This window comes from Sceloporus occidentalis, unplaced genomic scaffold, assembly GCF_023333645.1.
Source record: "Sceloporus occidentalis isolate IW3139 unplaced genomic scaffold, rSceOcc1.0.p SCAF_9, whole genome shotgun sequence".
Classification (NCBI taxonomy): domain Eukaryota; kingdom Metazoa; phylum Chordata; class Lepidosauria; order Squamata; family Phrynosomatidae; genus Sceloporus; species Sceloporus occidentalis.
In genome coordinates this window covers 5,044,487-5,070,214 of record NW_028316989.1, presented here as the reverse complement: position 1 = coordinate 5,070,214, position 25,728 = coordinate 5,044,487, and the positions used below count along the sequence as shown (strand labels likewise).

The window sequence follows — 25,728 nt, the reverse complement described above, 5'->3', positions numbered from 1 at the left end:
TCAGTTATCCTGCTATTGTGCTCATAAGAAACTTATTTCCAAGCTTATTATGGTTCCCTTTCTCCAGTAACTGACTCCTCATGCTAGTGGTGGCCCAAGATGTGCTCAGTGTAAAAGTGTTGGGACCATCTAATGGTATCCGACACCATTAGCTTCCACATGAATTCTGCATTTGTCTGCCCGCCCCGCAGACTCTCAGCATAGGTTCATTTGATGGATCCCAGGAATCCAGGGCTCCAACAAATAACTCTGTGGATGGAGATCTCATCCCCCTTTGTCTAAGTATAACAGCCAGAGATTAGTGTTTCTCATGTTTACATTCTCTAGCCTCCCTGAAGGATGGCCTCCTGTTCTCAGAGGAGATTGTGATGTCCCTAAGGCAGACTTAGGATCTTGCAACTGCTGGAGATACACATTTACAGTTGCGAATATTAGGTAGGTTGCTGTGTTCCTAGATTACTTCACCCTGCTCCATTCTATGAAGAAGCATTTCCTTATTCTCATTTTTTCCTTAACATGAATCACTCAGATACAGCAAAGCCCCAATGTCTGTTTTTCACTCAGAAAACAAAACAAGACAGGGGCATGGAATTCAAAAAGTGCCAACATCTTCAGTGTAGTCTTTCTGTCCTTGGTAACAATGGGGCTTCCCATTAGGAAGTGATTTGAGGATTGTGTTAGAATATGCATACAACACCCATCTATCTCACTGGATAAAATGACAAAGTTCCTGGCAGGGTCCAAAAGGAATAAATAAACAGAAGAATGCCAATTTTTTTTAAAAAGTGGGGAGTTAGGGGAGGTTGCTGGAACAGATTAAAGTTCACCTGCTAAAGGGAGGAAATGAATTAGATTCCTCTCTTGGAAAGAAGTCCTTTTATATATGGGATGCTGAGGTCATACATTTCCTCTGTCTGCTTTACAGTAGCAGCTCAGTGCATCCCCTCTGTCTCTCTTTTTCCTACAAACACACACGGCTTCCAGCTTAGATAGGCTATTTGAAAACATATGGAAGGAAGGAGAGAAAACTCAGGCTCTATGGATTTTATCACACAAGGTTATACAAGTGGGATTTTAACAGGATAAAAGTGTCTTTGGCTTATCCCATGACGTTGTGTCCATCCTGCAGTTGCCTTGCATTTTATATTTACTGTTGTGCACTTTTTCATTGATGGGCAAAACCTGCCAATAGGCTCTCAAACTCACTGCCTTTGTGCAATAGGTTCCTTCTGCTGCAGTTCCACTTCTCAGGCATCCACACGGTGTGAATGGGCATTCAAATTGCGGCACAGCCTTTTGGATTGATCTCTCCAAGAATCAGATTTTTGTATTCTTATTTGCCTTTCTTTTTAGATTTCTTGACCTTTCTGTTGTGGAATTATTGTTAGTTGCTGCAAACTGGGTTCAAAATGCAAAAGTAGTTTGTACTAATGAACTCATCAGGAAGGAAAATAGAGGAAAAGGCAGACTCTTGCCCTTCGCTGTAGACTCCGGCAGAAGCAAACTGCTGCAGCCTCTCCTAGGTTATGTATTCTTCCTCATTCATAACTTTTGCCATCATGACTACACTTTGTTGTCGCTTGGCCACACATGTCCCGGTTTTCTTCTGTGAAACATTGGAGGTTATGTTATCCGTCCTCCTCAGGTTGCTAATAATTCTATAAAACCATACCAGGGGATTTCACCATTGTGGACCAAAACGAAAGAGGACACACCGAGCTGCAAAGAAAGAGATACACCCTTCTCCTTTATATGGCTATATCGACTCAAAGTCCAAAGAAAAAGGGGCTGCCTCCCTCATTTTAACAATCCCATTCTCCCTTAATAACCCCCACTCCCCCCGGCATTACATTTCAGGCCCAGTGTTTTTGTGGATATACGGGCAATTTCCGAGCCTAGCCATTACCAGTGCACACGGTGACATTAATATGAGTAAATGCAGGAAAAAGGATGAAATAAAACATATCCTATTGAAGGAAATGAGAGCTCCTTAAGAAAGAAAAACACACATAGGAAAGATGTGGGCATATCAGAATACAAATGGGACACGAGGGAGCTCCAAATTCCACAAGCATGATGTTATTGAAGTGTTTGATACCAGAATAAGCACCTGCAGATATGAATTACATCATTGTTCGGGCCACTAGTGTTGGAGTCTTGACATCTCAGGAAGTGCTTATGTTATATTTCAGACCCTGCTGCCAATTGCGCTGGGGTCATATAAATCCATCAGAGCTACAAGAGACTTTATCTGAAGGACCTGCAGGTCCTTGAATATGCCACCTGCATCCTAACCATCTACAGGCATATAAGGGGCTGGGCAAGGAGTCAGATGAAAATAATGCCCTCCCTTTGGATTGTCCCTTCCACCCGCACTTCTTGTAACAAGAGACGAAGGAGACTGATGGTTTTGCTTTTGCTCACATTCAGATATTTTTTAAAATCTCAAGATCTTTTCATCCTAAAATGAGCAAAATTCTGCAAAGTAAGCAATTTTTCAAGAACAAATGGAAACAAAGTTCTCCCACATTTGCACCAGCCCAGTTCAAGACATATACATACTCTGACTGTGAAGATGGACATTTTTTCCCTGCAGTGTTAAAGATCAGTTGCCTCTAAATAGCAACAATCCTAATGTCAAGGACAGAGAGTCTTGGAGTTGTCTCATTCATAGGGTCACCTTAAGTTGAAGTCAACTTGAAGGCAATTATGCATACGCACACACACACACAGAGGATATCTCAAACAAAGTAATCAAATTGGCAAGGCAGAAGCTGAACAACAACCAGTTCCACACCCGCACACAAGGTTCAGCAGAGGAAATTAATAAGCTTAGTCTTCTTTGTACAAGTAAAAAGCTTTACTTTCAAGTTACTTGTGGATAGTCAAGCGCATAGTCTTATGGAGGAGATAGAGGGAAGAAGAAAATAGTTGCATGTTAGAGCGACGCAGGAAGAGAGTGCATGTTGAAAAGAGCTAGCAAAAAGGAAATTACCACAATATATAATGTGCTTAAACTCTATCCATAGAGTGGGCATGTGAACTAGTAAGTAGTGAGTTTAGGTATGCAAAGGTTGCTAATTCTAACAGACAGGAGTTGCAGCATATTCAAAGGGCGACACATCCCCCTGCACCTTACAGAAGCTTTACTCTTGAGTAAAGATGGTTAAGATTGCACTGCCTGGACTTGTATTAACCCTCCCTGTAGAAAAAAAACTAACAGCAAAAGATCCTCTCTCTCATTCTAGTCTTTAGTAAACATGACAAAGAATATGTGCCTCTACATTTCTAGGATTTTTTCCACTTCTTTCAGCAACTATATTAGCAAGCAAGAGAACACCCAGATCCCTCTAAGCAATATTAAGATGTTTTCTCCAGCAGTCTCCCTAGAAAGACACACTTTGGAGAGGATTGTTTTCCCCGGAGCATTACATCATGAACTGGTTCAGTTCTCAGAGTGAGAAATTGGACCAAACGGTGGAGAGGATCTCCAGGGGAAACATACTTCTGCTGTTAATTATTCCCACCAGAAAACTTAGGAATCACTTATATATTACTATTCTGTCCACATTTAGCCTTTCACATTACTGCAGCTGAAGATGTAATATTTTTTCTCCCTCTCTTTGAAAGAAATTTGAACTCTTCTTGTTGTCATCACTGTTTTCTCCCCTTTGCACATCTTGGCGAATGAAACTTAATTGGAAATAAAAATTTAACACTAACCACAAGGTGTGTTCATTTGGAGAGTCTGATTGCTAAGGAAATCACAATTGTGAAACATTCATCATGCCTTATGAATATAGAAGTGACTCAAGTCTGTGTGTTCATTTGTTCATCCTCCAAACCCTTAAACTAGGGTTAGTCAAGTGTATTGTGTGAATTGCTGCAGATTTTCACACATTCACATCGAAGCTTAATGGTCTTCACTTTCTCAGTTATCTTCACAAATTCTCATCTGTTTACCCTCCCTCTGCCACAAATGCATAGCCATCTGAATCCCTGCGTGATTGTTTGCATGGTCAACAGTCAGTAAAATATAGGTTGGGAACTACCAAGAAAATCAATGCACAATTTTTCAGGTAGTGGATCAGCAAAGGTTCGTGGCTTGCAGTTGTTCGAACCTAGCTTTATAGGATCCCACTTCGCAAAGCATGAGATCCTGGGAACAGGGCTATGACCACTTGGCTCCTTTTGGAAGAGGGAATGCTTAAAAAAAAAAAAAATTGATGGGCCATTTTTAAATGTTTGGTCTCAGCTGCCACTTTTACATGAAGCTGGGAAGGATGAGTCACCCTCTCCAAGCTGATATCTTTTTCTTTTGCCTTCCAGAGAGAGCTCTGTGTCTCTCAGCCATGAGCTCCCACTGGGAGAGAAAAAGATCAGCCACTCATCCTGAGCCATGAACAGCAATTTCCTGCTTGCTTAATGAAAGAAATGGCAGGCTGCAAAAATAGCAACAATCGCAGTCTCTCTCAATTAGATGGTTAAGAGTCGCTGAGTTGTAGTGATTCAGGTGCAAGCCGTACTGTAGTGGATAGGGTCCAAGCAGCAGGACCTATGGATTACCAGTCACTCCATCTCCTCCTCCTGCCACAACTTTTCAGTTCCCTCTGAGTTTAGCAGCAATCTTCACAGACATTCAAGTGAGAGGTGGGATGGAGAATGCATTTTCCTCGCAACAATATATTCTTCTGAGCTACCTTGGTTGGAATGGAAAGCATTTTTTAAATTTAAATTAATTTTGTGGAGCCTTGTTTTCAAAGAGCAATTCCATCAGCTTTACAAAAGGTCCATTGCTTGTGGGAAGTAAAATATCTAGAATTTGTTTGTTGGTATGGATCAACACAACTATCTGCATTCTTGGTCCCTCTTTCAAAGTGCAGCTGAACTTCAAAACTTGCCACTCTTCTGCTGGAGGTCGTTTTATACTTGTATGCACACGTCTACAAACGAGGCATGGAAAGCCGTTTTTAAAAGCGCAACCTTTAAAAGGACTTGTAAACACAGTCATTTCACCTTTGAGATGCCTGTACAAGTTGTTCTCACCTCAGTCCTTGATGTGTGTCTGAAAGTACCCAGCATGTATCTTCAGTATAAGCCAAGCTTTCCCGCTTATTCATCTGGGTGGAATTCTATATACTCAGCAGCACAGGATTCCTTGTTCCTTTATAGGTAGTGCACTCATACTTGATCAATGCAAGTCATGTCTATAGGGATGGTCAAACCCCAATGCGGTAGCTCATGCTGTCACTTTCAGTCTCAGAGCCACCAACCCAATGGTCTCTCAGGAGTAAATTGGGCTGCTATGGAAGAGAAAGTATCAGGACAACTTGACACTGATGGCTGTCAGACCAGGGCATCTGAATCGATTCTCTATGTCCCAGGTTGTTCTGATCTACCTGCCTTGTTTGCAAGTCCTGAGGGGTGTCCAAGTGCCATTCAGTGATGGGAGAGGTCTCCAGTTCACCATGGTGTGCCTACAGCAACCAGGCCAGTCTTCTTGCTGCTTCTGGGCAGGTCAACCAGGTCCTTCCCAGCACCTGCCATCTCCAGGACTCCCAGTCAACTCATGAAGAGGCATGACAGTACACTTCGCACTGGAAGGCATAACTGCCATGGCTGAATACTATGGAATTCTGGGATTTGCAGTTTGCTGTGGCACCAGAGTTCTCTGAGAGAGAAGGCTAAATGTCTCACAAAACTACAGTTCCCAGAATTGAATAGCATTCAGCCAGGGCAATTAAAATGATGTCAGCCTGGATTATTTCAGCAGTGCAGATAGAGCTCATGTTGGTTAGGGCTGACAGAAGTTCCAGTCCAACAATTTCTGGAGGGTTACAAGTACCCAAACCTGGTTCAAGCCCATTAATTTAGAAGAGGAACAATTTCAGAGAAGGTAGCAGCAGCAGATTCCCCGTCCCTATTAGCCTTTTCTTGGTAAAACTGTTCACATCAGGGATGGACAACTGTGGCCCTCTAGATCTTACTAGATTATAGTCCTCCTCCCCATCCCAGTCAACAAAGCCAAGCTTGAAACTTGTCAGCCACAATTGCCCACCCAATTTTGATGTTTCATATTTTATTTGTTCAGGGAGATCTTACTGGGAACATGATATGTCAGGGATAGGATTTACACACTCACACACTCAACTATTTGGCAGTGTCCATACAGAGAGTTTATGGGCTCTTTCCTCTGAGGCTTTGAGCCAATAAATTATAAGCAATTATTAATAAATACAGTTGTTATGCTATAAAACCTGATGTTGCATTATGTGTCGTTTTTTTTAAGTGAACACTACAAGCTCTTCACTAAATTGATTTATAGTGGCAGAAAATAGCAGTTAAGACCATCACAGAGAAGGTATTCTAAAACAAGCATTAGCGGGATTGGAAAACATTCAAGAGAAAGCTTGTGTCAAGGGGATGGCTGCAAAGTTTGCCCCAGTCGAACATTTGCAGGATTTCCATCTGAATGGTAGTCCCTAAAATTTAAACCCTTGATTCTCTGCTTGGTTTTTTTAAAATCACCCATGAGGGAATAGCCTTAAAAAGGCATTTTTGTAAAAGGACCATTTGAAAAGAGAGCCGTTTAGAGAAGGGAAAACAAAAATAATCAACGCAATTTGAAAGTATGCCGAAATGCAGGATAAAGCCTAATTAAAGCTTATTTGCTTTATCAAAAAAACAACACCCTTCTCACCTGCATATTATAAATATTAATATCCCCTCCTCCTCATTTTCATTGGCTTTAATATACCAACAACACGGGGCTAAAAATTGTCAACCTAAACTCGCGTTTGAACACAGAGCTGTAACTCCTGCCAGTTTGAGTGAAGCACACATCCAGGTTTTGGGAATATGTTGTGTTTGTTTTGGCAACGGCACAAGGCAGAACAGTTTCCATTCCATTCGAATACAGTCAACCCGTTTTGAAATATTGCACAATAAAAGCCATTCATTATAACTGTCTCCTTGGCCTTCCAGAAACAAAACAAAACTCGGACTGACCAGTTCCAAATCTGCGCAGGGGGCAGGAAGCGAAGAGTCAAGAGGTGACTGGAAAGAGCCCAAGACTAACACCACCGTTTTCCAGCTTGCAGTTAGGGAATATGTTCCATGCCTTCATTTCCATTGCACACTGGGTTATAGCCCTTCGTTCTCCAATGACTGGGTTCAAGTAGTTAATTGCTCGGTTCTGCACAATTTACAAGGCTTAATTACAAAACTAATACATTTGCCGTCTTGTCTAAGTGTCAAAGTCAAAGTCATGCCCCTCCTCAACACAGAAGGCCCCGGCACAATTAAAACTTTCTTTGTACTCCTAAGTGATCGTAGAGCTGGGCTCACCAGTGTTCCTTCTTTTTCTGTAGCAGCTGGAAAATAAGCTACTGTTGTCTTCAACTATTTCTTCAGCAGGCAGGACCAAATGTTTGCATGAGATTTAGAGGCTATATTCTGAGAGACACCCCTCCTAGTTGCAGGTTAATAAGGCTTCGGAACACAATTAAAAAACCCAAATAAGACCTCCCAAAAATCTAGTCAATATGAGCAGCCCTTTGGAAGAGTCAGCCTATAAACTCCACTGTGTTCCTGAATGGTGACTATCCATTTTCCAAAGAAGAGGCAGGTGGGTCCTGGCTCCCAACCCAAAACAGCTATACAATAGCCCCTGGGGCTCAGAATTGTACAGAAGCCGCAAAGTACTGCATGCATTTCTTCATTCCTCAAAGGAACAGTGTTTCATGGAGGCGTGTGGTCACTGGATGAAGTATTTTACTTTACACACATTTGCAAAGTGAGGAGCCCCTTGCTAATTTCTCTTCTCTCACAAGTTCAGTGGTTCCCAAATACCCTTTTCCCCATAAGGGCTCAATGAGTCTCAGTTCACTCACTATTTACATTTCAATCCCTCAGCCTAGGTTGAAACCTCCTCAGGTTACAGCTTCTACCTCTGGATGGTTACCAGAGCTGGAAGTGGGGTAGATGCCAAATCTTAACAAATGCCACCTACATGTGACAGCAAATGAAACCCTTTTGGACCAAGCAACTGATTCTGATCAACATTTGAACTCCAATCCATCATACAGAAAACATTTGTCTACTTATTCCCAGTTTGCAATTTTTATTGCTTCCAAATAGGAAAACAGTTAAAAAAGAGAGATCTATAAAACCTCAGATATAGAATGGAAACTATTACAAACTTCAGATCATAAAGAGAGGAATGCAAACCTATTTCTAAAAATCTTATGTATTTACTTCTAACCCAGAGTGCCAATAAAATGCTGCAGATAGCTTACAAATATATCAAGACTATAAAATCAAGGCACCATTTAACACAGCTGAAATATACAGAAATTATAGTGACCTCTTTCCCTCAAAAGATAAGCTCTCCAAATTGTCCTGTATTGGGAAAATAAGAAACTGGACTACAGAAAACCCTGGATTTTAAAAATAAGCATCTTGCGCTGCCTTTTGAAACATGTAGGATGCGATACTACATCTCCATATGAATAATGCCTGGGGTAAGTTTGCTACACCAAACAGAACTGGGGCATTTTGGGATGCAGTATAGATCTGGATGGGCAAGTTGCTCCCATGAGGTTGAAGTTGACTCATGAAGAAGTACCACATTATTTTAGGTTCTACTGAATAAAGGCAGGAGATCAATGGAATAGGTTCAAATCTTTCTACAGTGGTACAAGGAAATTCCCCATTGTAGAAAAGCAATTGTCAGTAGAGCAACTATATGATGAATGAGAAAACACCAATGTGGTATAAGGAATAAAGGCTAGGGAGTGGGTGGAACAGGAAATGTGCAACTGCCACATACACTTTCATTTTTCTGTAGGACTAAGTGTTCTTGTAAGGGTTGCAAAAACAGCCCCACAGCCTTTAAAAGGACTTAGATTGATTTTTTTAAATTTACAGACAAGAGAGACAGTGATACATATCACCCACCTAGCAAAGCAGAGGTAGGGAATCCATGGCCTTCCAGATGTTTTAGATTTCAGTTATCATCAGCATAACCAAAGCTAGGGTATAGGGACTGTGGTTCAAAATACCACAGGCGTGGAGTGTCAAAGGATTCCCAGTACTGAACCTTGCAGCTATGTGCCTACGGCAGCTTTTGCCACATCAGTTATAGCTCAAAAGAACATCTAGGGTCCAGTATATTATTAAACATACATGGCCAATGGGGGGGGGGGGGAAATGCAAACCTATATCTAAAAATGTTATGTATTTACTTAATTGAGAGAGGAAAATGATTGTAGATGGATAACTGTATAATGAATTGAAGACTGTGTGTACGTATTACCACCCCAGTCTTACAAGTAATATACAATAATAAAAATATACATGTTTTTCTTATTATAAATTACACAATTTATGTGTCAAGACAAACACATTATAGAAGAGATTCCCTAAAACACACAATGAAATGCCTTTAAAATGCTGGAGAGGTAAGGCTTGCATGTAGTTGTAGGTGCTATTGTTGAGCAAATTGCTGTTTTCAGAATAAAGAATGTTCCACCTAGAAATAACCTGACAGTTGGATAAAATGAGAATCCTCCAGAGATAAATGTTGCAAAAATAAATCAAATAACAAGCACTGTAACATCATTCCATGGCGATTCCAAGCACAGTGACACCGGATCAGTATCACCCATGGCTACAAAAAATGCTCCTTTTAAAAAGTCCTCTCTGTATTGTATAAGTGAGCTTAACAGAGATTGGAATTGAGACTACAACAATGTAAGCAGATATGGTTAACAGCAGCATACCAACAGTAGAAAGCCAACAACAGAGTAACAGATGAATCGGCAAATGAGGGAAAGGAAGTAAGGTATGAATGAAGACGGTGTAAGAAAGTGAATGAAGGTTAGAGTAAATGAACTGATGGTGAGTGAAGGGGGATTGAAAGTAGGTAAGGTTAGAGAAGATAGAGAAACAAGAAGGAAAGGGAGAGGAAGTGCAGGAAAGAAGGTTTAAAAGATAGAAAGGGGGAAAGGATGGAATAAAGTGGAAAGATATAAGAAGGGAAGAGAAGCTGAAGGCCATCACTGCTAACCATACTAGAATGATAACTAAAGGCTGTAAAGTAATATAGATATAGGTATGTATGTTTGAAAGTTTGTGTCTGTGTAAAGTTTGTGACTGTAAATTTAGACATTGCATGTTATGTTTTAATATTTATTTATTGCATTTTTAACTCAAGGTTACACTAAAAACAGCACTCAAAATAACGAAGAAACCTAGCTGAATCAAACTAAACAATAAGGCATTAAAATTATAAAAATAATCAAAACCTTTGCCACCACAATACTCATTTTTTCCTTTTAAAAATGATCTGACCATAAACCATTCACATTTTTAAGAACTACAAAGAAAAAGCCACAGACTTCTCCCACTGAAATTAAAGGAGCCTGATTAAGTTTAGTCAGCACTGGCTGCAAATTCAACTGAAGTTATTATTAAGTCCCATTCATTTCAATGAGACTAAAATAAAGGTTAATATTGGATGGACAGATTTTCCAGCTGCTGCTGCTGCTGCTCTTACATCCAGTTGCTGTTTTATTTTAACACACAAATGAGTTGAGGATTTAGATACACAATGCCTTTTACAAAGCAGAGGACAACACTTTATTAAAAATCCTCGCTTTAAAAGGCATGCCGTACTGCCCTCTTCTGATACACTGAGGATACAGCCCTGAAAAGAAAGAAAACTGTAACTTGAAATTAAATTGCCCCATTTTAAACTGGGTTTAGCAAGATGTATATTGCCTATGAGAAAACACTGAGACAGAAAAAACACACCAGACAAAGAAGATATATGCAATGGGAGATGTTTAAAAGCCAAGAATTTTCAAATGACAATGAGATTTCATCTATGTAGCATATACAATAAAACCTTTTTTTGTAAGCTACAGCACTTATAGTAAGAATAAGAAACCAATTCTCTGGGCAGTGGTAAAAACGACTGAATATTACACATCAGCAAATAAACGTACAACTTTAACTTCAAAATTGTAACAAGTTGGTGTGGCAAGAATTTCATTCCCTTAAAAATATTTAATATTTATAATAATTTCAAAGCTTATATATTTTACCTCCCTCGGTACTAAACACTAGCTTGGAGTAATGAGGCACTGTTTTGAATAATATGTTTCTGAATGCAAAGGAATTTACAAAGGTGTGTGCATTTGAGAGAGAGAAACAGCTGCTTAATTTCAAATGCTAGTCTGATGGGTTTAAGGGTAAACAAGTCCTATTTCAAAAGAACGCAATTTACTCCAATGTTAAACATACATAGGGTTTGGCTGTTCATGCCATACTAAAACTAGGCTGGCTTAGACTTTCCCACTGTTGTTTCTTTAGTATTACCAGTTGATAATGTCAATTCTCTGACACTACTCCATTTTACTGGGTGAATCAGAAAACATCAAAAGCCAACTCAACAAGACAGGATTTGCCAGTTATATGCAATAATAAACTGTATATTTAAAACTTCATTTATTTCTGAAGAGTGCATACTTTTATTTCCCTTCTGTATTTTTCTGTTTAGATCATGCACTCTTTTCCTAAAACTTTCTCCCTGAAACTAAAGGCAAACCAATGTCTTAGCTTCTTTTAAACACCCAAAAAACAATATTTTAACTGTATAGCTGGGGTGGAATAGTTAGCCTTCACCTTTCAAATGGTGGCAGTCTGAAATTAAACTGTAGGCTGATTCTTCAAAAACTGTCTCATTTCAGAACCCTTTTGGAAGCAATGGTCACTTTTGTATCCAATGCTTGCTCTTCTGTTTCTCGGGGCACACAAGACGACACTGCCATTTTCTTTAGCCCTCAATACACCAATGCTCTTCCTTTTCTTTAACTTTGGAAGGACAGTTCGAACATGAGAATTCTCCTGGTCTTCACTCATTATGAAGGGCAGCGGGATGCTGTTGACTTTCTTTTCATGAAGCAGATCTGATTCTTGAGGAGCAAAGGAGGACATTCCGCTCTGGATGCTGCAGGAAGAATCCAAGGGATCCTGGCTTTTGACATTATCAGCAGGTATCTGAATCCAGACAAGCCCTTCATTTTCTGCCTCTTTATGCAGCCTCATGCTGCGTCTCACCCTTCTGGAAGTACTATTGATGGATGCCTCGATATCACATTGTAAACTATTTAAGAGTTCAGAGCCATCTGATACAGGAGGCGGCTCTTCCATATTGCCCTCAGGTATAGTGGAAATGTTTCCAGGTGTTTCAGAATGATTTGGAAGATAGAAGGTGACTCTTCTGCTTCGTCTTGGAAACTTTCTGACATTCACATTATCACTTTCACTGGTTAATTGGGCTGCAGACTCTACACTCAAGTGTGCAGCCCCTTCAGTCTTAGTATTTTTACCAGTTCCGTGTAAATGTAGTAACTCAAGCTCCTCTTGAATCTCAGACTTGCCTGAAGTACAGTCATTTTTCAACACCTGTTCATTTTCATGAAATATGGTTGTCAGTTTCTCAGGAGAATTCTTTATAGGAGAGTCAAAGGGAGGTATATTTTTCAAAACATTTGTAGCATCACCTTGAAGCTGTGAGAAACTCCTGTCCAATCTCTTTAAAAGATCCAGATTGGGATGCAGGCAGCCACCATCCTCTTTTTTCTGGACGAAACTAGTTTCATCTGTTCCACTCACAGATTCTCCATGCAGGACACTCGAAATGGAATAATCTAAGACAAAATCTTAATTAGAGAAGATCCAGACTATGCATCATGCTTTTGTTTAGATCTTGCCTCACTGCTCTCCAGGTTAGCATTTTAAGACCTATTCTATGCAAATCATGCAGGTTCTTATATTTAACTGGCCTTTGCTCCATAAAGGGGGTGGTCAACTGTTTTCCTACTTTTGTAGCAAACAAATTTCAAGTCATTATAACAAGCTATATTTTTGGTATTCCACAACAGTCTCCTTGTCTTCTGGGCCCCTCTGACCTAGAATAACCTCCTTTGCATCTATCTCCTCTGCTTCTTCCACACTTGCTTCAAACTGCTAGAGACTAGCAGCTGTGGGACAGACTACTATGCACCAATGAATGGGGCAAAGGAGACATTAATATTCAAATGCTAAAGTTCATAAATACTTTGTTACATTAAACTGCATCAGGTCTACCTAGGTATCAAGCAAGACGGATACAAACAGGTTGAACAGTCTGAAAGTCTCTTGATGGAAACAGACTATCCTGATTATATTATGAAACCCTCATTAATAGCACAAGCAATTTGCCCCTGATTATGAGACTCATAAAACAAGACCGTAGGTTTACATACCAAAGATGGAAGTTTGTGACTCTGGCGTGTTTTGATAAGATGACATGAGTGAGAAATCTTCTTTCACCTCAGGAATTGGACTCAAGAGAGGTATCTTTGATACTGCTTCTCCCTGCCTGTACAATGCTTTCTCTTCCTTTTTTCGCCTTTTCTTCTTTCCAAAAACTTTGCGTCTAGCAGCCTGAAAAACATTTAGAGGACATCATTGTACACATTACTGAGATTATGTTAAGGTTATAACCAGTGAGAATGTGTCTAAAAATCTTCCTTTTCATCTAAAACAGAATCCCATTCTTTCACAGGTCAATCTTTATTGCATTATTTGCTGCAGACGCACTGCTGCAGCCCAACATGAAAGTCTTTCTGTAGCTCTCCTTCACCATGCTTCCTATGCCAATACTTCAAAATAACAAAGAACAAAACAAAACAAAAGCCTTCCAACTACGCACAGGAAGACAAAAGGAGGAGTGAGGCAGGTGTATAAAGACAATTGGAGATTTTGCTGTGGGTGGGCAATACACAGCCCATCTGCCATCTACTAATTTAACAAAGACCCTACCAGCCAATTGACATTCGAATGATACACAGTGGGATCCACAGTTAAAAAATAGAAATATACACTGACATCTAACCAAATCAATACCTACAATGTAAAGTGGAACTCACTGGCTTCTTTTTCTCAGAAGATTTTGTTGCAGGTTTGGCCTTTTGGATTCCACTGGGTTTCTGTTTGGAATTCTTGGTTTGCATTTTGCCTGTGAGTCTAGAATCTGCTTCTTCTCCTTTGTTGTCATGCTGTTAGGAAACATCCATATATTATATATATGTATAAGGCATATAAAAAGAGATGCTACGTGTCACAAGTCTAAAACTGCCTTACATAAACAAATAATAAATAAAGATTTAAAGAACTCATTAAATTTTGAAAAAAATATTTTCTTTGCTATTCTTTCAAAAAATAATTATAAATAAAACTATAACGCACTAAATTGTTGAGTGATACATTTTTCAGAATAAATTCTATAATGTTAACTTATTGGGAGGGTAAAATTCAGAAACACATATATCCACTTACTAAAATTCAATGCTCAATAATGATAATCTCACCTTTATTTTAACAGACGATCTCGTAATTCTAACGGAAGCAGGTTTAAGGCGAAGAGAGCTTTCAGTTGTTACTAAAAGAAAGACACAGTTTTCTAGAAAGCATTGGCTCTATAGCTCAGATGTTAGCTTGCAGCAATGGGCTCCCTCAAAAGTTTTTATTCACATGCCTACAGTTCACAATCTTACAGTTTTGATCTCTCCAACACATATATAAGTACGAAATATAAGTCTTTTTGCACCTAATGTTTATGATCTACAAAGAATATAAAATGCCTACGCCAATACTGTAATAAGACAATACACATCTCACATAATCTTAATAGGAATTACTGTCTAATATCTTTACCTTAGCTTTTATTTCTGCTGTTTATAGTCATGCTTGATACTCCAGGACTTTTTAAAAGCACTGTTTAAGTTAAACTAGATATACAAAATGTTTACGTTACTGCTATGGTGTGGAAAATGCGTCAGTGCACTCCTCTCCCACACTACATTAAAGTTATTGCCAAAGACAAACCCCACGAACCAATGAAATTATGCATTATGTGATATTTCAGTATTACCCAGCCCTAGAAAATAGCAACACCAGCAATGGAAATAATCCAGTAATTCCTCCCACTCACATTCACACATTTTAATGGTCTAATTATGAGAATGAAACATAAAATAGCAGCTCCTATTATAATAGTAATTTTTATATATAAGCTGAGTATCTGTCTCTTGATGCAAATGGATTTCAAACTACAAGAAAACCTCAACCTAACTTCACCTTCCAGATCACAGTTTGCAGAACATTCAGGAGCAGATGCTACCTCTGATGACTCTTGGTCCTGTAGCAAGAAAGTAACATTGCAAGCATGTTACAAAAAAAATACACACCCCGCTAGGAAAACTATTTCAACAGAAGAGTTAAATCAAATACATCAAAAAATTTCCAGGTTCAGGATGTGACAATGCAAAAATTAGTCATTAGATGTCACAAAATTCTAAGACACTGTTTCATTCAAATATTATTTGAAATGAACTGCTGAATTTTTGTCCTTGTTTTGGCTCTGAAACTTGCCAAGTTGTAGTCAAAAGAGCAGACACTGAAGCTGGCTTTTATTCATTTGCTCTCTTTGTGGCAGAAGGCAAACACACTTTTCCTCTGTCTGGATCAGATTCCACCACCTTGCTCTTTTTCTATAAAGCCTCTCCGCTTAATACAACCATTGAAATAGTAAGAGTTGTAATATTTTCAGACTGTACAAGTATAAGAAGAACAGTAGGCAGGTGGGAGTAGAAACCTTAACTAACTGGCAAGGCAGGAAAATAAAAAATGGCCAGTGGGAGAGCAGAGTCAATGTTTGTAACAGAAACAGAACTTTGAATTTCTGTCTTGTTTTGCTGGTGCAAAACAATAACCCGTATGTTTGTGGAGTCTCATGCAATGTTCCAGAGAGAGTATATTTTACAATTCAGGTAATGGTCTGAGATTTCCAAATGATCATGCACACTTGATCTTAGCCAAAAGGCCAAGAAGAGATAAATTATGGTACAGAGATACCTGTATGCTTCCATTCTGTGTCTATTTTTGTCTGAATGAAAGAAATGAAATGGCTTTGGAACCATAGCAAAGGCTGTATTTATGGTTTATTAATGCGGACATGCCATACTTGAATTACAAATACCACCATTAGTAAACCCATACCAAAACTGTGGTTTCAGATGCTGAGTTACAAACTGATATACTGAATAAAGCCCTATGAAAAAGGCTATGCAAACACCCAATGTGAAATCAAGAGGCACAAATGAGGACAATAGAATTTTTACTAAACTATACATTTATACAGATCAGAGCTTGGACAAGTTCCTTTTGTGAACTTAAATTCCTAGAACTGGGGGGGGGGGGGGGACAGGGGGACTGGCTATAGAAGTTGTAGTCCAAAATTTTTTTCAAGCTCTGAACAAATTAAACTGAAAAAAATTACTTCAATTTGACTTACTTCATCATGATCAAAGTCTGGTTGGGAAAAGGATTGCTTGCCAGGAGCCACTTTTGGAGAACTTTCTCTTGAATCTGGTGAACTGAGAGGATTTCTTCTTTTTTTATGTAATGGAATATTCATGGGAAGAAGTGGATCATGTATTTCAGAGCCTAGATCTTCATTCTTCACTGTTATTTCATCTATTGGTTTGGTACCTTCTGTACCCCATAAGGTTTTTATGGGTGGTATACAAATAAACATTTTTTAAAGTTAAAATAAAAAGTAGTAAAAATGCAATATGCAACAAAACTCATGACAGACCCAGTTAAATATGTTATTGGCAGGTCAGAGTGAGCAGGATCTTCACCTGGTGCCAAAAAGACCAACAAAATGGTTATGGGAAAACAAGTCCATAACCTATCAGACATTAATTAAATAATTCAACAAGCACCCCAACCATCAATCCATCCAATAGTCTAAGTACTATTTGTTCAGATGGATGAATTACCAATGCTCTTTTTTATTCCATTATCACACCCTTGCACTGGTTTGGGATAGCCACGGCCTCATTTACATGTAATGAAAATGAAAATCTAAAGCTGAGTGTCATTTGTACAGTGGTGATACCTCAGAAACTCCAGGTGACCTCTTCCAGGGGTTTCAGGTAGATGTTAAAACAAAAGGGGAGAAATAATGAAACCCTGCGAACACCAAGCATTACTGCCAAGTAAAGTTCCAGCATTATCTTCTAAAACTATCAGAGAGAAAAGAAGCAGGCACAGCTCCATTATGCCTAGGCCCAGAAGCAGGTACCCCTGCTGTGGCCTCCTTATCCTTTTGTCATGTCTTAATTAAACTGTAAGACCTGGAGGCAGGTACAGTATCACAGTCCAGGAAAATTAAAATGAATGCTCTTCCAATCCCACTCAATAAATGTCATCACCACTTTGTCAGTTACTGAGGCTTTGGTAACATCCTTGACCAGGGTGGCAGGTTTGGCCCTCCAGATTTTCTTGGATCATGACTTCCATGATTCCTCACCATTGGGTATGTTGCCTAGGCCTGTTGCAAATTCCTCCTTTCTTGTCTCATCAGCATGCTCCTATGAAAGAGAAGTCTTAGTAAGTTTTTAAGATAGCTTATAAGGTTTGATTATAGCAGCTATCCCAGTGCAATACAAGCTTCTCAGCCAAACTGAGAATGTTGTATTGAACTTTCTCAATTTTTTAAAAAAAAACATGTTTTCCTACCCACCGCAAACTTACATAATGGTGCTCGATGCCAACTTCCTTGTCTTCTGTTCCCAGTTTTATTGGTGTTTTCTTCAGAACAGAACGAACAGAACTGGGAGACAAATGACTTCTTCGCCTGGGGGTACTTGGTGGCTTGGTTTTATCAAATATTTCCAAACGCTGCTTTTTTGCAAACCTAACTTTCTTACAGCTCCGCTGAGATGTAGCATTCTGGCTTAATTCTTCATTGCAATGTGAGAACAACACAGTTTCAAAACAGAAAAAGAAAAAAAATGTAATTCACAAGTAATTCGCAAGATAACTATATATATAGGACTGTAGCTTCAATGCCTTTAACTTTTTTGTTTTTATGCTTTGCAATTTTATAAGCTGAATGTAGTCTGTTTAGTACAATAAACCAAAATTTAACATGAGATAAAGAAGCTGCAAAATCTGAGACCTGCTTATTCCTCTTAGTATTTTCACAAAGCATTCCAAAGCTTTCATTTTCCTCAGTTCTGTTTCCTATGTTGTGTGAACTGACAAGCTAGGGGTTATGTTTATTACAGTTACAATTAACCACAGTTTGTGTCTGAAAAGAGCAATGAAATATTTAAGCAGAGCCACATACGTCTTGAAGTTATTCCAGAAGAGAAAGTCAGGAGAGGGGCCAGGGCAGTAGGCATAGTTTGATGATACAATTAACAATTATTTACTATGAGGTCTAAAAACACACTAATAGAAGATGAGATGAACAATGAAAAAATGTAACCCTTTCATGCTGTATTTAAATAAAGAAATGAAAACAGAAAGTTATTTAGGTATGCTTTATTCTTATTGCATGCTTTCAAGGATTACCTGTAGCTCTCTTTAGAGAACCTTGTCTCTAGCTACCACTTTTTAAAGAGATATGCAGTCTTTCAAAATTGCTCTTGACTATGTTGTTTTTTATATTTTATCAGAAGTGTTTAACTAGTTGTCTAAAACAATACACTTTATTAAGACTTCAAGTACATCATAAAGTGGCTTACAATTAAGTATTTATTATCTGTTACCTGGAAAAGAGCACCTACTATTTCTTGACCTCTGTTTTACATTTAAAAAATCACATTTAAGAAGAAAAAGCTTTCATATTTTTTGGTGTTTGAATAAAGCCTTGATATCGTGGAAATTAATTCTTACCACATGCAGTCTTTGATACACCTTTACTTGGAGTAGTCTCCAAACTAATGCATCCAGATGTTGTACTACTTGCCAGCAAGCTTGGAACAGCCTAAAGACAGCAATTATTATACATGAGGCATGTTTAAATCTCTTTTCGGATGATGCATAAGGTCATTTTGCATACCTGTAACTGTAGTTCTGTGAACTCACACAAATGGGTTATCCTGCACCTGTGCATCATTCAAAACCTTCTAAAGTGTTATATAAGCTTTCTGGTGTTAGTCCCACCCACTTCCAGTGCCTTCCTGTCAAAACCACCAGTTCCACTGGACAGCAATGCAACAATCCAAAAGATAGGCAGAGAATATGGGGAGGATAGGCAGGGTTGTGCGAGTTCACAGATAACTGCGCAAAGAACTACAATTATAGGTATGCATCCTGTCTTTCTTCTTTGTGGTCTCTGTGATTCACACAAATGGAAGATTAGCAAGATACACAAGTAGGAGACGAGAGTGTCATTGCAAACAAATCAAGGTTACTGAACATGAAATCAATGCAACACCTCAAATGTCAAGCAAAACACTCCCCTCTTATTTCAATGTAATACAAAGACAGAACAAGTTTCAGAAAAACAAAAGGAATCTGCAAGAACAATGCAAGAGAACAGAATCAAACTGCAGAAAATAAAATTGCTTTGAAAAGGCAATAACAGAATCAAGTCTTGGAATAAAATATAGATTTCCCAAATGCAATGTCAGCGCAAAACATTAAGTCCACCCTGTATTGAGAGATAAGGATAATTTTCTGTGACCAATTAGGTGCCTGACAAATATCCTCAAGTGGCACACCAGCCAGGAAAGCTGAAGATGTGGCAACAGTCCATGTACAATGGGCTCGAATTTAGCACAGCTCCTGAGTGAAGAGAGCTGTGGAAACAAAGATGCAGGGGACACCCCATCTTCACCATTTCTCTGGAGAATAGCCAAGGCAGTCCCTAGCTTCCTGTGGTAATGAGGAAACCAATTTGGAACTCAGTGCTGTTGTCAAGTCCAACAACAAATGCAAAAAAATAAGTGAGTCCATCTTTTTTGGGAGGCTCCCATGAGAGAAACAGAGATCTGAGATGCTACAGCAGAAAAGCCCAAGAGGCTTTCTGAAGTATATTGTTTCAGAAACACTTTGAAACCCAAAGCTGTATCATCTCCTCACTCCACTTTGCTTTGGGCAGCAGAGGGGCAATGCGAAAACAATGCCCAAAGAACTTTCACAAGAGGAGCTTTTCTTTTTCTCTGGGAAATAAAAGTGGAAGAACAGTAGCAAGAGAGCAAACAAAGGTACATTTTTCCCATGTAGTTTTCTACAACAGCTCCCTTGAACCCACACAGAAATAATCTAATTTACAGTGGTTTAGAAACAGCGAGTAGTGAAGGGAGTAGGCATCCAGTTGGTGACAAATGCAGGCATCCATCCAACACTGGCACATGTTTATATACAATATGGATGCAAAAATCCATTCCTGCCCTCAGTGCTGTTCCTCTGAACACTTACTTTACCTCTTTTGGTGCTGGGGTATGCTCTCCAAAGGCCATATTTATACCCTTCATAGAGAAAAATAACATAACTCTGAGATACTTACATGACCTTTCCCTCTTATGTTAAGCTCCACTAAACACTACAAGCAATATATGCATAGCCTGTGGCAACTGAGAACATTTGTTTATTTTGCATTAGGGAATATTAGAGGCAGTTTAATTACACCAGTCTTAATATACACAAACATCATACCTTCTCAGTATCAGGTTTCAGTGATGGAGATACAATAAAGCGTCCCTGGATATCAGGTGAAGATCCTCCTTCACTTATGGATTTCTGAATTGTATGTCCCTCAAATAAAATTCTCTCACATTCTGATGGCGAAACCTGGTCCGGTTCAGATTGTTCATGTGGTTTAGAACTGATTTCTTTAGCTATATTAAATAAATTCACAAATACATGCCTTAGTATGATGTTAACTAAGTTAACAAAGCTCTTATAGTATCCACGGCTAGAATGTTTCTCCTCAACAATTTTAATATAGCAATCTATGGTGCCAAAAACATGCCACATGTATGGAATATTTAACACATGGGTGAGCCAAATGCAGCTCACCAGCTGCATGCAGCCCCTCCAAGATGGTCTTATGGCCCTGAGGACCCCACAGCAATTTTTTTTTTCAAGAACAGGGGTGCCTCCAAAAAACATGTAGGCCTTTTTGTCACACTTTCGGCCTCTCTGGGCCACATTAGGACAAGGAAAGGCTTGTAAAAGTGTTCTCCTCAACCCTTAACAGAGCATTATGGGACATTTGGGGAGAGTGTGCACATGTGTGGTTACAGATGAAGCACCCAAGGTCTCTTGGGGGAATAATGTGGCACCTTAGCTGCCTAAATAGCCCAAAGGCATCGGATCCTGTCTATTTTGGATGCTGAGCAGGGTCAGCCCTGGTTAGTACTTGAGATGGGAGACCGTCAACCAATACCAGCTTCTGTAGGCTATATTTCAGAGGAAGGAACTGGCAAAAATCTCTTCTGAGTATTCCTGGCCTAGGAAAACCCTGAGACTCTTCAGTATGGATTTCAGAAATTGACTTGCACTCTTAGAATTCATCAATAAATATCAACAGCAGAACACATGGTACACCTGAGGCCAGGTGTTGCTTACTTACAGGTGTCAGCTACATGGATTTGTCTTTCCTCAGCTTCTTCAGGTGACTTAAAGGACGACTGGAAGGCAGCTATTTTATCCTTTAGAAAAGTGTTCTGATGCTTAAAAGGGCTAGCCTGTCCAAAGACACCACAGAGAATTTTCTGAACAATATCAACTTTAAACTTTTATATCTTTATATATAAAGAAGTAACCCAGCACTCAACTTCTGGTTTACTTTCTTATTATATAGAGGCTTCCCTGAACCTAAGAGCCCAGGAGGAGTGTAGAAATGTAGCAAAATTGTCACAGTTTGTGGGGGTGTTTTGAGTGAAAAATGTGAGAAGAAAATTTGGCCCCACAAATGCAGCTCAGAGGCCACTTGCACTTTCCAAGGCTTTTCTACCATAATAATCATGTTAAAATCCACACAACTATTGTTTGGTTTTAGTCATGTTCATCATTGGCTTCAGAGGCTTACTTTATCAAAATGTTTTTTAAAATATTTCTAATGGTTATAAGTGTAAGATCTTAAGCAAATATAATCCAATTACTTGAATCAGAGGATCAGGGGTTACCCAATTAGATGATGAATGGGGAAAATCACCTTTGAAAGAGTTGGGGAGATTACAGTATCTTTTTAAAAACGAAACTCATCCTGTTTTCCATCTCACATTTTTATCTCCCTCCCAATTTATTCCAATACAGAACTGTTAAATTGAATTCCGTTGTCTTCTACCACACCCAACATAAATACAACCACCTTATATTTAAAGCCTTCATAACAATTCCACTATGTGATATCTATGTGCTCTTCTTTACTCTTCTCATATAAATGAAAAACTATTTGTCCTTGTGGACACATACGGCCAAAGGCAGGGAAAGTTGCAATGAAGAATGCATTTCTGCACCACCACGAATAAGAACTCAAGATGGACGCAATGTATTGCACTCGTGTCAAGATTCCCACATCATTTGTTTTGAATACAAACCCTCCTTCTGCCAAGATTATTTGACAAAACATCAGGCATTCACTCACAATGCCTTGGCTAAACATTCACACTGGCTATTAGCTGGGCACACAACAATTCACTGTCAGAGGTAAACAAGACATGCTTGCCCGATTGACACCTCTTTATTCTAGTGGTTCACTCTATTTCTCTGGAGCCTGAAAGCAGCAGGGACTCTGATATCACCCGGGACTCAAAAAGCAGCAAGACGCCTCACTGCTCTCTGAGTGTCCCCAGGGTTCTGCGTGACAAGGATGAATCCGTTCTTCTCTCCACTATAAAGGGGGAACACTCCATTTTAACATCAGACAAAAATGTGGACTTTCCTCCCAATGCAGAAAGAGAAGGGTCAGTTCTAAGCTTAAGTCTTAACTACCAAGGCTACACAAAAAAATTCACATGGCACTCTGAGAGATGCTAGACTGCAATTTCCAGCAGTCATCACCCATAGCTAAGCTTCCTGGGGCTGCAGGCCAACAACATCTAGAGCTGCATCGTTCCTGGACTACGACTTATCACCAGCATGTTCATGCTACAAGCTATAGCATATCTACCTGCACCAAGTCCTCTTGGTTCCTTGTTCGACGTCGATGAGCAATGAATCGGATGAGAGAATTGTGTTCTGGAGAACTCCGGATTCCAATTGTTGATAGACGCCTAGATTTGTTTAACAGGCTTTTAGATGGCCCTAAAACAAAGAGCAACGTTCAGCTCCTGCACTGACACATGCAAACACACACGACTCCTAAACAATTCATGGCTATCATTTAAATATTTACGCTAATATCAATTATGCAGAGTGCCAGATGTACAAAAAAAATCTCTTCAAACCTTACTTTTATTTTGTTTAGTAAAAGACTCTGGAGTAATGCCAAAATCAGCTGGCGTAAGTGTAGAAAAATCTATAGGTGTTGTAGCATTCGTGGCTGATAATTCAGAGCTTGGTTTTGGTCCTGATTCAGCCTTGCTAGGTGTCACATAGCTTGCATCCCTAGGCTGCTTCTCTTTCAAGGGAGTTTCCACAGTGTTATGCTCCTCTGAGGACGTGAAAGCGTTTGCAGACTCGTTTGCCATTGGTGCCTTTGATGAGCAGCTCCCCGAACAACAGCACCCTTCTTTATATTGACGAAATTGTCCTCATCCACCAAAGAGAGGTTGCACTGCAGATCAGGACGTTCAGAAAGTGCCCTCTTGCTACTGTTTTGTCACTGGCAAAACCTTAGTTTCTTTCGATCCATCAGAGACGCTAACGATTCCTTTGAGGAAGACATCAGATCTGCTTCCAATGCTGGAATTCTACAGTCAAGAAGCATTGCATTGCTGGAGCTGGCCACCTTTTGAAAAACAAAACCAAAGTTAGATAAGAGGACAATAAAGAGCTGCCATTTAAAAATGGTGAACGCAGGCCATTTGCTTGGCTAGACATGCAGCATAAAAACTGTAGGACGGTAAAGTTCAGTGGATTCAGGATTCACACCCGAACTGCAAAGGGGGATAGATTCCCTTTTTCAAAACTATGTGTGCCCCTTTTCCCCCCTCTCTGTTTCATTAAGGAATGATAAGACAAAAGAAAGGAGGATTTCCTTAATTTCATGAGCTATGTAATTTTAAGAGTGAGTAGGAAACACGTATAAAGCAGCCCATCTCAGCCCCGTGTCCCAGTCTCGCTCTGTCTCTCCCCCTCAAACACACACAAATAGGCACTTCACTGGCACCAGAATAAGGAGATATAAAATGCTGATGGAGAAACAGGGGTTACTGGAGTGATGGAATTAAATCTCTTCTTTCTCCAGCAATTCCTTCTGAAGAGAAACTTTGGGAGCCAAGGAACGGCTGTTTTCTTCCATCCGCTGCAGCCCAGTGGATCCTGAAGAAGGGAGCGCAGTCCCTAAGGCTTCAAGGGTCACACAAGAGAAGGCCATTGTCTACTCTTGCTATATACAATTGATGGTCTTCATGGTTGTTATTGTATCCTCAACCTCAACTTATGGCTGATCCTATGAATGCGAGGCCTCCCATCGAAGGCCTTGAAGTCCCAGGGCTGTGGTTTCCTTTATCCTCCTCTTTTCCTTCACTGTTTTAGTGGCATGCGCTATCCTCCCTTTAATATCCCAATGCTGTAACTTGACATTTAAGGGCCCTTTGCCTAGTTCCTTCATAGCTGCTGCCCTTATAAAGTCCTATAAAACCCGCCTTGGGGCAATAAGCCACACTCTCTCAGCCTCAGGAGAAGGCAATGGCAAACCTCCTCTGAACAAACCTTGCCAAGAAAACACAGTGGCAAGTTTGCTTTCAGGCATCATCACAAAGCCACATAACAAACAGTGAAGTGCGCATTGCTATGCGCCTTAGGTCATTTCCCACTCGTGGCAATCCTAATGCACACCTATCGCAGGGTTTTCAGCCTGAAGGCACCCATTTCTGCCTGATCTAAGGAACTAAGCAAGGCCCAGGCCTGGTCAGTACATGGATGGGGCTATGACACTGAGGACAAGGGTTCAAATCCCACCTGGGCCACGAAGGCTACTATTCCAATGCTACAACTGGACACTTAAGGGCCTTGTCCAGCTCCTTTCAAAGTCCTCATTTCCAGGGTTTGATTCCATAAAAGCCCCCCCTTTTGGGGGCAAAGTAAGTCACACTCTCTCAGCCTCAGAGAAAGGCAATGATGGCAAGCCTCCTCTGAGCAAATCTGGCCAAGAAAAGCCTGCGATAGGTGTAGGTTAGGGTCTCTGTAAGTGGGAAATGACTTGAAGACACACAACAGACACACACACACAAGAACACAACACACTACAACACACACAACACACCAAAACACAACACACTACAACACAACAACACACACAACAGCACACCAAAACACACAACACCACAACAACACACCTGATAACACACAACACCACACCAAAACACAACAGAACACTACAAGGCACCGCCGTGGGCCTGTTCCCACAGAAAGAGAGACGCAACGGCGAGGGACTGAGGCCTCAGCGCCTTTTCCTTCCCTCAGAGCTCCCTCTCCTCCGCTAGGCTTCGCGCTCCATATTCAAACAGGGCCTCCTCACCTGAGGCGTCACTGCGTATCCCTCCGCCCGCTCCCCGCCTCCGTTCCAACCAGGCTCCTGCTTCTTTCCCCCCTTCTATATTTCCCAAGGCTCGCTCTTCCTCTGACCGAACCTCTTCCGCTCCTTTCCCTCAAAATTAAACGCAAAGCCACTCCGACCTCAGGGACTACTTTTCACCGAACGTC

The 25,728-nt window shown here is 40.1% G+C and overlaps 1 protein-coding gene across 3 annotated transcripts; it reads right to left on the bottom strand.

Annotated features, from left to right (window-relative positions):
- Positions 1-10,318: 10,318 nt before the first annotated feature.
- CDCA2 (cell division cycle associated 2) lies at positions 10,319-25,722 on the bottom strand. Of its 3 annotated transcripts, none has more exons than XM_089537855.1 (14): positions 25,702-25,722; positions 23,312-23,809; positions 23,030-23,163; positions 21,488-21,602; positions 20,569-20,750; positions 18,802-18,892; positions 17,653-17,861; positions 17,429-17,489; positions 16,406-16,605; positions 15,190-15,250; positions 14,421-14,491; positions 13,980-14,108; positions 13,314-13,494; positions 10,319-12,716 (listed from the first exon to the last, which is right to left on the bottom strand). In XM_089537855.1, exons 2-14 carry the CDS (start codon positions 23,547-23,549, stop codon positions 11,713-11,715), a joined length of 2,676 nt encoding a protein of 891 aa, XP_089393981.1. In that variant the 5' UTR covers positions 23,550-23,809; positions 25,702-25,722; the 3' UTR covers positions 10,319-11,712. The 3 variants fall into 3 exon arrangements, with proteins under 3 accessions (XP_089393981.1, XP_089393980.1, XP_089393979.1); XM_089537854.1 differs by lacking the exon at positions 25,702-25,722 and adding an exon at positions 25,544-25,673; XM_089537853.1 differs by lacking the exon at positions 25,702-25,722 and adding an exon at positions 25,362-25,419.
- Between the last annotated feature and the right edge of the window lie 6 nt (positions 25,723-25,728).